Source organism: Amaranthus tricolor, chromosome 2 (genome assembly GCF_026212465.1).
Source record: "Amaranthus tricolor cultivar Red isolate AtriRed21 chromosome 2, ASM2621246v1, whole genome shotgun sequence".
Taxonomy (NCBI): domain Eukaryota; kingdom Viridiplantae; phylum Streptophyta; class Magnoliopsida; order Caryophyllales; family Amaranthaceae; genus Amaranthus; species Amaranthus tricolor.
Genome location: NC_080048.1, coordinates 9,071,387 through 9,085,663, shown reverse-complemented (window position 1 = coordinate 9,085,663; position 14,277 = coordinate 9,071,387). Strand labels below are relative to the sequence as shown.

Genomic DNA, 14,277 nt, shown 5'->3' with positions numbered 1-14,277 from the left:
ACCCCTACGTTTATTCCAAAGCTTCAAACTCTATTTCAAGGTTTAAATTTCCTACTTTAAGCTTTAATATTTCTTTATCAATGGTTAAAATGACTACTTTAAGACTTGAAAAGTCTACTCTAAGGGCTTAAAATAGTCAATTTTAAAACTCAAAATGTACATTCTAAGATGTAAAATGCGTATTCTAAACTTTTAAAATGACAAAAAAAAAAAAATGTATTTTGGAAAAACAATTTTCAATGGCTGGATTTACGAGATGAACCGGGCCTATGTGTAGTTGGACATAGATTCATTGGATTTAAGTGAAGCAAACTTATTTTGTAACAATTATAAAATAGTAGAAATAGAATTTTTTTTATCAAAACCTAAGAAGAGAAAGAAGATAGAAATGCAGCGGAGGGGTAGGGTTAATCAGTTTCTTTTTTGTTTTAATTAATATTTTTTTAAAGAAAAAACTAACTTGTTCAAACAGGCTGGTTATTTTAGTGCACTCTAAGTGAATATTTCTAAAGTTCAGATTTTATTTATAGTTGAAATAGGTGAAGTTATTAGGTTGGATTTTTTATAATTTTTTCAATTTTATTTCAAGATGACGTGAATTATTTACCTTTTTGAATATTATGTTGCATCTTTTAATTTTTAACCCCATCTACTTTGTATGTGATGAACCTTGAAATTTGAATTACATAGAAAAAACTGCATAGCATTTAAATGAGTGAATTTGGAGGAAATTGATGAAAATTTATAATGAATAAGATAAATTATCAACAAAATAAATGAAATAAGATAAGTTTCAACTTATTTCCATAAGTAAACATATAATTTTCAAACCTGTGATTTGGGGTTTTTGCAGTTAGTAACTGCGAACAAGTAAAAAGAAACAAACTAGTTGTTCCCAGTTATTACCTGCGAACAGCTTTGACTTTTTTTTTAACCTGTTCTAACTGCGAATAGCTACTTCACTTTTTTTTTTTACCTGTGTGTATTTGTAGAGCATGTTGTTCGCAGTTAACAGGTCAAAAAAAAGTCAAAGTTGTTCCCAGTTAGTAACTGGGAACAGCTAGTTTGTTTTTTTTGACCTGTTCGCAGTTAATAACTGCGAACAGCCCCAAATCACAGGTTTGAGAATTGCATGCTTACTTTTGGAAATAAGTTGAAACTTATCTTATTTCGTTCATTTTGTTATTAATTTGTCTTAATCATTTTAAATTTTCAAAATTGACAAAGTACAACTAGCAATGGTCCAAGACTCTATTGGACCTGACCCAGATCCGACCCATAATCATCCTTTGTTGACAATCTCCTTTAAATACACATTTGGTGAAATTTAAACTTATGACCTTAAAGACATAGAATCAAATTCTCGCTAAGTGAATCAAGAATACTTGATTGACAACTTTTGACAGTTTGTATTGACTAAAAAGAATATCACAAAAAAGATACTACATAGAGGTGCTACAGCTCGCAAACTGCTTGAGACCAACTCGGTTAACACTTGATTTCAATATGCTTGAGCTTGGCTCGAGTTCGTGATCAACTCGAGACCTTAACAAGTTGAGTTTAAGCGAGTTGAACAAGCTTCTAACTTGACTCGATAAGCTTGCAGGTTGCTTAATAAAGGTTTGAAATTAGTTTATGCTTCCATATGAAAAGAACAATGAAATGGGAACCTTACTACAATTACGTATAAGTCTAGAGTAGGGATAAAAGAGGACACTTCATTGTTGAAAATACGAGTTTATCAAAAATGCTTGTTCAAAAGCAATTCAAATCAACTCAAAACCTTGATTAGCACCATTATTGTAGGAGTATCTCCATCATCTCCAAAATTTGTTCAACTCTATAATCAACCAGCCCTTAATAGCAAACATCTTCTACAATTTCATATAAATAGATGTGCACATAAATTAATTAGTCATTTTAGTCGTTTTAAAGTTAGATATAGCAAAGCTATAGAAATAGAGGAATATAATGAATTAACACATCTCATTGTTGGAATTGAGATCGATCTACAAAAGCTAGATTTCCCAAAAAACTAGAAACAAATGAAGATATCCTACGCCTTTCATTGAATAAACACCTTTTATTTCATAGAACAAACGAATTTACACCTGAAAAACGATGTACTACCAAGTTTTTTCTACTGATGTCAACATTTTCACTATCTGAATTCAGATGACCAAGTTCCATTGTCTTCCAACAATAAAAAGGAATTTAAATTAAAATAAAACGTTTTCTGTGAGATTAGAAGCTAAAGCAATCAAGAGATCAACATCAATATTAACAAGTTCACATTTTGAATCCCCACACACGTAACATCAATCCATCATCAGAGAAGTTGCCATTCATCCTCGTGCGTATCATCATTACTTGAATGCACTATGTCATAAGAATCATCTTCTCGGGTTTCATCAATACCACACTGGTTTGATGTCCTAGGAGTGTTACGGCTCTTAGTTACAGTAAATAGTGGAGCACCATTTGATTCATTGGCTAACGATGAAGCTCGTGAACAAAAATCATCAAAATCATCTGAACAAACAAATAAACAGGGATGAGCGTAAATGTGTGCATCTCCGTCTATACAACAACAATGAACAAATCACATCCTGTCCTTGAAAGTTAAAAGTCATCTAACAGTCAACAAACAAATGAAAGTATGAACATGCATTTATGCATTCACTCTTTAATCTCCAAAAATCAACAGTCCGCTAGTCTTGGACTCTAAGGTGACTTCAATTGTCTCATTTGAGGATCTTAACATATCACAGATACAAAGAAGGCGAAATCCCCAATGTAATGTTTAAACCTATGTTACCCAGATCATAGAACGAAGCTCCAGTCTACGATTGGAACGCTCGTCCCAGATCGCTGGTCAAACGCGACCTAGATCACTTGCAACCCCGTTCCGGTTCATCGGAGCAAATATGAAGTGAAGATTGTTGTTATCAGTAAAAAAAACTTATAAAAAGGTGAAATAAGGAGCTTACCTTAAGGTTTTAATGGAGAGAAGAGAAGAACGAAGAACATGAAAGATGCTGCCGAATTCTTACTCTTAGTACAGTGTTAGGGTTGACAAAGTTTCTTTCTTATTGATCTTGGTCCACCACTTTAAAAGTGGACAAATGAAAATATTCTAATTTGTTTTTTTAATGCACTTGGCCCACCAGTAGGGGAGTTGAACGGACTGCACACGGTCGGGTTGGGTTTTTTGCAAAAAAAAATAGGTCGGGCTGGATACGGGTTTTGAAAAAGGTGAAATTAACAGAAAATCGAGCTCCAAAGCCCAGTTCAGCTTGGCCCGGCCAATTTTCCAAAAAAAAAAAACATAAATACACTGCATGAATCTTACAATCAGTTCTAAACTCAGTCAAACTCAACCAATTGCAAATTTCTTTCGATGGCGAATATCAGTTACTTTCAGCCTTGATAAAAGTCTAAAGAAAAGTCTTGGATTCGAATTGTTGTAACGCTTAGCATTGATAAAAGTTCAGCCTCCAAATTACGTTGTAATTCGTCACATTCAAACACCAATTACTTTTGATGACGGAAATCAAGAGTAAGGTAACCTTGAAAATTGGTTCAAGATGAGATGAAGTTCTTCTATTTGACTAAACCATCATGAACATTTGAACCCCATTAATGGCGGGAGTTCTTCTAATTTACTAAACCGTCATGAACTGTGCCTCCATAGCTAAGGTATTACAAAATTCTAACAACCCCATTTCAAATTGATTACTCCAACAAAACGGCAATATTTTTAACTCATTAAGTTAGCAACCCATAGAAGAACCCATTTTCTAAAGTTTCAAAGTCCCCTTTTCAGCCCATATTTCAACCCATTTAGAATCCAGTCCATTTTAATAGTAATAAAGCCTATTTTCCGCCCAGCCAATATCAGCACAACCCTCCCATAACCCTCCTAAAATGGGACGGAGAAGGCCTGAAAACGGGGCCCGACCCCTTGAACACTCCTACACACCACTTATATTATAATTCTTACTCTTATTACTTTTACAATAAGTTTCTAAAATTTAATTTTTTACTGCACTTGGTCCACCACCTTGCAGGCGGACAAATAAACTCTCTTTCTTGCTAAAATTAATGTGCTCCCTTTCCATTTCTTTTTATGTTTTACTTTTTATTATTTTGCTTTAGCTTTTCCTATTTCTTTCCTTTTGTTTTCCTTATTTTAAAGAATACTAGCAAAAAGGGTACTATCTTCCCTTAATTTTCTTTTCTTTATCTTTTAAAATCTAATTATTAAGAGTAAATTATAATACTAAAATATATTCATCATTCCGAAGTCACCTCAGATAGTGATTTGCGAACCCGTCACGTCTCGAACCGTATTGCATTCAGTCAGAATAACGAGTTTAAATATTAGCTAGATTTGCAGATGAGTTGGTGACCCTAGATGATGCAATAATCTTACAAGTCACCAATGACCATATTGCCTACAAGTTTTGGATCATGATGAGAGGCCATTAAATCGTGTGCATTTCTTATTCAAGTGAAGACGCATATGGTGTTTGGCAATTAAGGGTCTATTAAAAACATCTATTTGTATTTACAATGATAAGATTTCATAAATCTGACCCCTCTTTACCTCATCTAAGTGAGAGGCAAAAGTATTGTATGAACTTAGTCCACATTAAAATAGCGTACTCCATTTCACTTCATCTAAGTGAGAGGCTAGTCTTTTGAGTGAGTTCTCATGTTTATTCTATAACAATGGCATCAGAGCCGACCCGGAGTGGCCTGGGTTAAGTCAACCGTGAGCAACGAAGACGTCGGAACTTATGGGGTAATCAATGGATTGAGGCCATTATAAGGTTATAGGACTTTGTCCCACATCGGTTGAATAGGCAAATAATGTGAGATTTATAGAGTAAATGGGCTCTCTCACCTACTAGGCTAATCTTTTGGGTGAGTTCTCTTATTTATTCTATAACGGTAAATAGAACAGGTTAGATACTCAACCAAAGGTCTCCCTTTAAGTGGAAGAGCAGCAATGAGTCTGAAATGATATCACTTGTTTGGATAAAAGTTGATGTATCTTTTAGTTAAAAAGGGCTGTAGACCTGATTACAATGGTCCGGCAATGGCATCCATGGAAAATCACAAAGTGTCGAGATTAATTTATATTATAGGTGGCCAGTCAGTAACACGATAGAACTCACTTTGGCTTGAATGAAGACAGGGTTATTAGTTCAGGTTACCCTAGATAATCTAATATACAAATAGTGTAGGCCTCAGAAACAATCTGGCCTCCATAGTAAAGAATGAAATTATTTTTTTCAGCAGTTCAACTCTAAATGAAAGGAACACAAAACTTAATACTAACATGAAATGGATTAAGAAGCCAAGACAGTACCTTTGTCTCTGCAATAAAATCCAATTGCCAATGAAGGATCAATAGACTCCAAATGAATTTGCCGGATCACACTGGTGCAAGGAGAAAAAATGAGTAACAAAGCCACCAAAGACATTAAGGATATCCAAATCAGTGGAAATCTTACTTGCTATGGAATGACGAAGTATCTACCTCTGCCTGGTCCTTCATAATATTAACCACCTAAAAGGCAATATAAGAGCAGTTCGAGAGGGATATCAAGCTTAATTTCAACAACGATCAGTAAAAAGTAAAGAGCCCATTAATCAATTTACTCTTTAAATCAACATGAGACAAGGCTAACAAAAAAAAAAAAAAAAAAAAAAAAAGCAAAATCCACAACAGCAGCATTTTGCTCACTCTGAAATGAATCCCAGACTGCAGAAATTAGATAATTAGAGTGTCGAGGTAAAGAAAATCCAGATTTTCATGTGAATTGCTGTTGCCTAACAAGTATGAAGTGCATACAACTCCATTGAAGAAGACCAAAAGTAAGGAAGAAGACAAGACATGGTACAAAGCAACACAGGCCATTGCTGTACTAAGTAATTAACTTAAACACACATGTCAACCATTCGCAGCTCTTGAGCAGTTCAAGAATTCATCATCAACTTACTGTTCATGACACTACCTCACAATATCATCAATATCATCCCTCAAAACTGCGTTTCAAGCATGGTGTTCCAGAAAAATACAACAAACTTATGTATCATAAAACAGGTCAATAACTTGAAATGTTGCATATCATCAATATTCACCACAATGGCATGTATTGTAATTTGTATTGCGCACAATCATCTAGATCTAACAGAATGATCTTTACGTTAATATTAGTAATTTCCTACCACATTCTGCTATGTGTCGTTGCAATCATTTCTTTACTGATGAAAAGCAAACTAGGAGTCTTTAATTGTGTACATCTGTATAAATAATATAAAAGATCAAGAAGTAGTCTTTATACAGCCAAGTCTTCTAAATCAAAAGACTCTTTAGGATCAAATCAAAGCTACTAAAACTCTTTCATGCAAAGCAATGAAAGCAAGATGGTTATAATTCCCCAAATCACGAAAACATTAGATTAGCTTCTTTCTCGTGTATATGCAAATTGCTTTCATACAAAACAAACAACCAATGACAGCATTTAACTAGCAGATTTTTGGACAAGAGTTGTATGCATCATTGTCTACAGCAGTAAAAGCTTCTGAGATGTGCACACTCACATTCGCATCAAAGCCCCAAACTTGTCTCATCTTTTTCTTACAGATATATCCTCAAAATTCCTCTTTCTTCAAATGTTGAGTATAAAGCACAGAACACCCAGTTGATATTATGTAACAAGTGATTTGGAGTTTTAACTTGAATGAGATATGTAAATCACACTGTGCACAATCGAGGACAATGATATTGAATGCTCATCTCAAAACAAGCAGTCACCATCTTCACCTCCATATAAGCCAGCAATATTGATCATAGACTTTCAAGTGAAAATGAATGATTAATATATTGCCTTTCACTAGTCAATTAGCTACGTGATTTTGATACACTCACGAGATACTCATCAACGAGTTTGGTCAAAACACAAAAGTCAAAACTCTTGTAAAGTTAATAACGGACATTAGCAATATTTCAAAGCTCATTTGACTAACAAGCAAATTTGAGACCAAGTGATTGCCGAAAGCACATATGTAAACAACTTTGACATATACTTCACATCAAAAATTATCTAGCAACTCAAAAGAATTCCTTAAGTTCAACATTTATCCGGTTTAAGTAATGCAGTTTCAAACATATTTTCTCCTCTTCCAATCAAGATTTTTCCGAATACCTCTAGCCTGAATATATTCAAATCTTTAATCTGCATAAAAGCCTTCAAGCTTAATTTCTTTGTAGAAGAACAAGATTGAACTGAAAGAGTCAAGCACGTCAAAAACCTCAACCTGCAAGCAGAACTTACCGGAAGGGTTACACCTATAACTTCTTCAATTACACTCCTCACATTATAGTCACGAGGATTCAAGAACAATAAACTTTGAAAAAAAAATACAGCACCTAGTTTATGCCCCACTTTGATGATCATCAAATCTCACTAAAACCAGTGTTACCAGCCGGCAGCCTCACTACACTTCAGTTCACAATTTAAATTCAGGAACGCAATTCACTAGTCAGCAGATTTATGAATTGCTGGAACGCAATTTTTAAGATCATGATTGTATTATATATTATCTTGTTTGCTATTTAAAAAAAATTGTTAAAAAATTCAAATTTCCTTTTTCTTGTTTTTTTTTGTTTTTGAAGATTTAATGGAAGAAACAACATATAATAGTAGCTACAACAAAAACTGTAAATTGTAAACAAAAATTAGAACACAAAGATAACAGAAACTCAACTTTTTTCATTAATAACTTAAGAATTTAAATGTAGCAGCTAATATAAAAACTCCAACATTCGGCACAAAACAACAAATACTAACGTACAATCATTCCCATCTACGCTTATCATATTCCTTTAGCGAGAGCTAGAAAAGGGGCCCCTATAGAAAACGGTTGTTTGAGGATTTACTTTACATGTAGGATTTGAGACAGGTTGTACTTGATGATTATAATTTTTCAGTTAGGAACACTTACAATAAATTATGTTCAATAAAAGCTAGGAGCCTATGATTTTAGGAGTCCATCATTTTATTTATTTCCTGCCTTGTTGAATAGCTCAAAATATTCGTCTTTAGAGTGAGAATGATTCCAATTCCCAAAAGTGTTCTATGCCCTATTTGGAAAAGAATGTATTTTCTGATTCATTGATAGACCACCATTCAATAACTACCATAGTCAGTGACTCAGTGCATCCATTTGAGCTTATGCATGTCATATATACCTTCTTCAACTGAACATAATCAAATTGCTACCTCAACTTTAACTTCTTCTCCTGATAACTAAGACTTTCCCAAAGGTTTCCATACAACCAATGAACACCTCCCTATCTAAATTCAGAGCCTTCCTAGCTTAAATGGATACAAGGAAAACAATCAAAGATGCAGAGTTTAAAGGGGACTTGAGCAAGGTTGAATCAGTCAAAAGTCGTCAAGAAACAATCAACCAAACACATTAAAACATCCAATGATATTGGCATTTGGAAATTAGGAGAGAAGCTGGGAAGTTGTTGACATAAAAATCATGAGACGTCTTTGTGCACATGATATTGCTTTCAACTGTTTTGAGAAGTATGATTTTTCACAACATAGCTGCCCGCTATCCACCAAACACATAACCATAACTGCCTCAGCTGGTTTGGTATTTGCAAAATTGTATTCATCTGCCATGATAACAGTATTCTTCCCTTAACTCTCCCAAATTACTAATAAATTCAGCTTGCGAACAGGCCAACTAATTGACTAGTTTCCTTAAATACCATGAGGAATAAGCAGGCAAACAAATGCATGATGTGATATTGAAGGGCACATTTACCGGTTGAACTTCATGTGGATCCAAGTAGAATGCATTTTCATCTTGCACACCAACGATGTAAGTTGAAACACCAGGCTTCCCGCCTAAGATGCCAAGGCTCTGGGGAAATGTAAATGTAGCCCCCAGTAGAGGAACATACCTGACAGTTAATACAATAAAAGGTTAAAAACCCAATTAAATTTGAAGAACCACGAAATCAAAGAAAATTGCAAGTTAGATAGCAAAAATTTACTAAGGCAATCTAATTCTAAAATACTAGTTGCTTTAATGTATGGTCTTGTTCTCTTCACCTTACTTGTATAGAACAAAAATGATTTTCCAATCGCAACTGATTATTACTTCTTACTTGAAACATCCTATCAAAACAGATAGTTGAGTGAAACTGATAATTTTAAATCAGAACTAATTTTTAGTGACAAAATTTGATTTCTACAAATTATGATTTGTATTATATACTCATATAAAGCAAGGAATTTCAAGACATCCTCTTGGTACATATATTTGTACCATAGTGCAAAGAAACAAAAAGTTTCAAGATCACCTTTTGGTACTTGTATTAGTACCATAGTGCGAAAAACAAGGTATTATCGTATCGTATTGATTCCTTATTTTATTACGGCAAATTGATGACAATTTAGACATATAATTACTAGAAGAAAGTTACCGTTAGTCAGACAATGAATCCAAGGATACCACAAGCCAAATTTAACCCAAATTCATACAGAACATTCTCGTTATATATGTATATATATATATATATATATACATATAAATATATATATATATATATATATATATATATATATGGTCAAGTTCCAATGAGAACCAAGCTTATATGAGAACCGCGAGAACCAATCTCTCCGATAAAAATGTGTTACTTTTTCACAGAAAAGGTGTTACTTTTGGACAAAAAAATGTTACTTTTGTTTAAAAATAATTTGGTACATCTTAGAAAAAAAGTATTACTTTCAGAAAAAAAATATAAATACAAAGTAACACGTTTTTTTCGAAAAGCAACACCTTTTTATGTAAAAAGTAACCCCTTTTTGTGAGTTTTTTTCATAATTTTTTTTCTTAAAGTAACACTTATTTGCCTAAAAGTATCATCTTTTTTTTTCAAACCAAGTAACACTTTTTTGCCTAATAGTAACACCTTTTTAGTGAACAAGTAACACTTTTTTGTCAGGCAAATTAGTTCTCACGGTTCTCATATAAGGATGGTTCTCACTTGAACTTCTTCCTATATATATATATATATAAAGAACATAAGGGTTGAAGTTGAGATTGCAAAAAGTCAAAAAAGAACTTCAATTCAGAATATCGGAGTAATTCATTTCCCTTGCATCAAATAATGTATGCTTTTAATCATAGCTTTATTTTATTGGTACATTTAGCATAATCCCATAGTTGAGTAATTGTGTTTTGAAAAAAAAAAGATGGAACCATGTGTCATCTAAGAAAACCTTATAATATGGAAGGAAGATTTCAGTAAAATATATAAATGCCAAAGCTGAAAAAATATGATCTAGTCGGTGTATCCACTCATGAGGCAAATAGGAAACTCAGATTCACCCTCATTAGCATGTTAAGAAAATTTGAGAAAAAATATGTTTTTATTGAGAAAGAAACACACATGCTTATCTCCTTAGCATAATTGTAATTTGTGACTAGCATAATTAGTTAGTAATTGAGAGGAATGCATCAAGGTAGATGGAGAACATTATCGGAGAGCAACTTATAGTGTCAACTACAATTGACAATAATTGAATATAAATACAACTTCAATAGGGAAAACTTGATGAATTATCCGATCAAAATAAATCAGACTACTGATTATATTTCAATAAACCCAAGCAGTTGGTAGATTTTCTTTAACAGCACGGATGGCAGAAAATGAAAAAAAAAACAAAAAAAGAAAATAAAAACACATCCATACCACCGGGGCTTCACAACAACACCCTTCTAGAGGTGTTCAAAATAAATCGAATACCTTACATTTACCCAACCTTATAACCACATCCGACTTCAGAATGAATTTAAAATTATGTAAAAAAACGTGGACGCAAGAGTCGATTTTAAACCAACTCAAAACATTTGATCCGAAATCGACTTGATGATTCGAACGAACACATCTAACCCTTCCCTACCCCTAAATAACCTCCTCTTCTTCCCATTCACCGTTGCTCCTATATCCATTCGCTTTTCCCTGCTTCAACTGTTCTTCCCCCCTCCCTCTGCCATCACATAATATTACCCCATTCTTTCCAACAATTATCCCATCATATGGAATTAATTATAAACAAAATACTCTCGGCTAGGTTTTTAAAATCACCAAACTTTTAACTATCCAAAGTGAATATTGAACACAAAAAACAAGTCTTCATTGAGACAAAAGCATGACTTTAATCACCAGAATTCCCAACAAACAATGTCACTAGCTTCTTAAAATGAATATTTCTCCATCATATCAACAATATTAGGCAACATAGATGCAAGAATTCACCAACTTCAACCTCATTGTATTTATACATCTGCTCTCAAAAAACTAAACAAAATCCATTTCTTCAATCTTCCCCAACATCCCAGAAAAGGTCACAATTAGTAAAATGGAAATCATACATCAATTTATTCGGAAATGGTGTCTAAATGCACTTATTGCATGTAGAAGTTACAATATTTTAGCACTCATCAATGGCATCATTTAGATGTTACACAAGAAAAAGGTCCATCATTAAGTTGATTCAAGTGAAATCGTTATAACATGTTGATTAGCCTTGAAAGATTATAATTTTAAAAGGAGATTGTTACATTTGCTTAGAATAGAACAAGTTATAACTCTAGGTTAGGGATGTTACATTCGAAGTTGTGTAGTTGTTTTGATTCAGATTTTAGTTTCCTTAATCAAAGGAATTTAGGGGGGAAAACTATTAGAACATGAGAGGCATTTTTCTGGAGAGGCCATTACAGGTTGGGCATGAAAAATCTTCTTGACGTATTCTAGGAATAAACATAGCAAGCAATATGAATGGGTATGCTTAACTTTAAAAAAACCTTGAATTCTTAGTGAATTCATCTTGAGAAAAGTTTGAAGCACGTCCCTTTCACTAAGTATACTTTCTGTTGCTAGTAAGAGCTTTGAGAGTGGAATTGTAAACCCCATCAAACTAGTGAGCTTGTCTCAAGTTAATTGGCCTATCCCTTTTGTTTTCAGTTCCTAGTTATTGCTTAAACTGACACAAACAATTATGACCCCACATCACTACACCAGACTTAATAAGAGCTCAATATAAACATCATCAACAAGCATTTCAGTCAATCATATTGCTGCCAAGACAAAAACTTCAGAGATGGAAATTATATTCATAACAGAACACAAATTGTTTATTATTCAAATTTTAAAGTAGACTTCAAGAGTATGAATTTCCTTCAACCAAAGATATGAACCACCCATCTCTACTAAGATATAAAGACTAGTTTCCACTATATTTTGTCAGCCTGACAATCTACCTAAAAAAATAGCAATACCATAAAGCATGGAACTTCCTACAAACTATAGCATATATGCATTAAACTCATAACAAACCTGGGGTTAAGCTTATCAAGCCCAAGAACTAGAGGGACCAGCAAAAGAATTGGCATCCAATCAGCTGCACCACCTGAATGCTCATGACAGCAACTATATACATCTTCTATGCAAACAACAGGTGCTCCACCACGTTCACCATCTTCATCACCAGAGACAATATAGACAGCCATTGGTAGTAATTTATTGATTTTCACTTTCTCAGCACGAACTAGAGTTTCCCAAGCACGACACATGGCATAAGGGCCAACCCATGACCCAGCAGCTAGACCATAACCCTCCCCAGCTTCTAGAAGCTTATTGATTGAAAAAGCTGATTCTTCAAAATCACCAAATTCGTGTAGGATTTCAAGGTACCCTTGTTCAACTTGCTGCATAATACATGTACCATTAGTATTCTAACTTTCAGATTATAAAGAAATAAACAGACCTCTATTTTCATTACCTTATGCCTTTTTGATAAATGATAACTAATATTAATTTAATTTAATTTCTGCATATATTTTTGAAAACTAATTATTTTTATCGTGTCTCAAATAAATTGACGTACGAGAACGAACTCAAAAACACACCTTATTCACATTTTTCCTCCAAGATCTCCCAAATCGATGAACAATCAATGCCTGAAAATTTGACAATTGGTAAAAAAAATGCAAAAAATTCTACTATGGTAACCAAGAAAGGTTACTAATTAGGTATAAATCAAAAACTATCAATCCAACTCACTTGTGCGAAAAGCATCTGACTGCTCCGAAGCATGCATCCCCAATTAACATCGCTAGTATACTTTGAATCCCCAATAGGATCAAACCCTAAGATACAACCAACATAACAATAATCCTCAAAACATTTTGAATAACTAAATTAGGATCAATTGATGCAAAATAAAGCCTAACCTTTCCTATATGTCATCAAAATCCTCGAGGAGAAGTCCTCAACAAACGCAGCAAAACCATTGCTAGTAACAGGATCACCGCCAATAGCATCATCGAGTTTATAACAAACCCCCAACATCCAAATGTTACTTGTTGAGGAAATAACACTCGACTTACAAAACCCGAACATATTCTCTTTAATCCTTCTTATTGACCCGCTTGCCATAACTCTTTTTACGGCAGCTGCCCACCCATTACTACCAGTACAACTAATTTTGGCGTTAGTTATAATTCCCTTTTTCGGAGAATTCGAATTCGAATTTACTCCTTCCTCAGCACGAGATTCAAAAACTGAGAATGTTGATACAAAAATCCCAGACAAAAACGAAGAAGCCCTAGGTGATGATGATAATTTGTGATCGTGTTTAAATTTAGGGAAAATTGAAGAGGAACTAGTACTAGACGACGATTTATCAGTACCAGTTCTCTCAAACAAGTTCTTCATCACCTAAAATTCAAGTTATTCATAGTTGATCATACTAAATACTAATCTAATTCTATGTTAATCGCCAAATTAAGTGCACATAAAATAAAACCTAATTGCTTCGTATTTACAATTTTTGAAGAATTCTTGCCTTGATCAGACTATGGAGAAAAAAGTGCATAATTTTAACCTGGAAATTGAGAATAATAAATCAGCTTACACATTGAAATTGAGAAGAAATTGAAGAACATGAAGGAATTTCCATCACGAAATCGAGAAAGAGAAGGCCAAAAAACCTGGATGTTCGGCCGACGGAGAGAATGAATTGGGGAAGAAAAAGAATGGAGGGGAGAGAAAACAATGGCGTGTTAAGTCTTAAGCGTTGATTTTCCCCTTGAAGAAGAGAATTGGTTTAGTAGACGCAAAGCCTTGTTTTCTTTACCAACAGAATTCTACTATTATTATTATAATCACAAATT

General features: G+C 33.7%; 1 protein-coding gene across 1 annotated transcript; it reads right to left on the bottom strand.

Annotated features, from left to right (window-relative positions):
- Positions 1 to 2,046: 2,046 nt before the first annotated feature.
- Positions 2,047 to 14,238, bottom strand: LOC130805337 (cysteine protease ATG4). The gene is made up of 9 exons (XM_057670092.1): positions 14,095 to 14,238; positions 13,336 to 13,988; positions 13,166 to 13,251; positions 13,012 to 13,062; positions 12,440 to 12,810; positions 8,857 to 8,995; positions 5,523 to 5,578; positions 5,378 to 5,448; positions 2,047 to 2,532 (listed from the first exon to the last, which is right to left on the bottom strand). Exons 2-9 carry the CDS (start codon positions 13,817 to 13,819, stop codon positions 2,330 to 2,332), a joined length of 1,461 nt encoding a protein of 486 aa, XP_057526075.1. The 5' UTR covers positions 13,820 to 13,988; positions 14,095 to 14,238; the 3' UTR covers positions 2,047 to 2,329.
- Positions 14,239 to 14,277: the final 39 nt, after the last annotated feature.

Bases quoted from the DNA above. Each gene is read 5' to 3' on its own strand.
- LOC130805337 (XM_057670092.1), bottom strand. From the start codon at position 13,819: ATGAAGAACTTGTTTGAGAGAACTGGTACTGATAAATCGTCGTCTAGT. The intron at 12,811-13,011 runs GTGTGTTTTTGA...TGTATTATGCAG, and splicing joins GGAGGAAAAATGTGAATAAG to CAAGTTGAACAAGGGTACCT. The intron at 5,449-5,522 runs GTAAGATTTCCA...TCCTTGCACCAG, and splicing joins ACTTCGTCATTCCATAGCAA to TGTGATCCGGCAAATTCATT.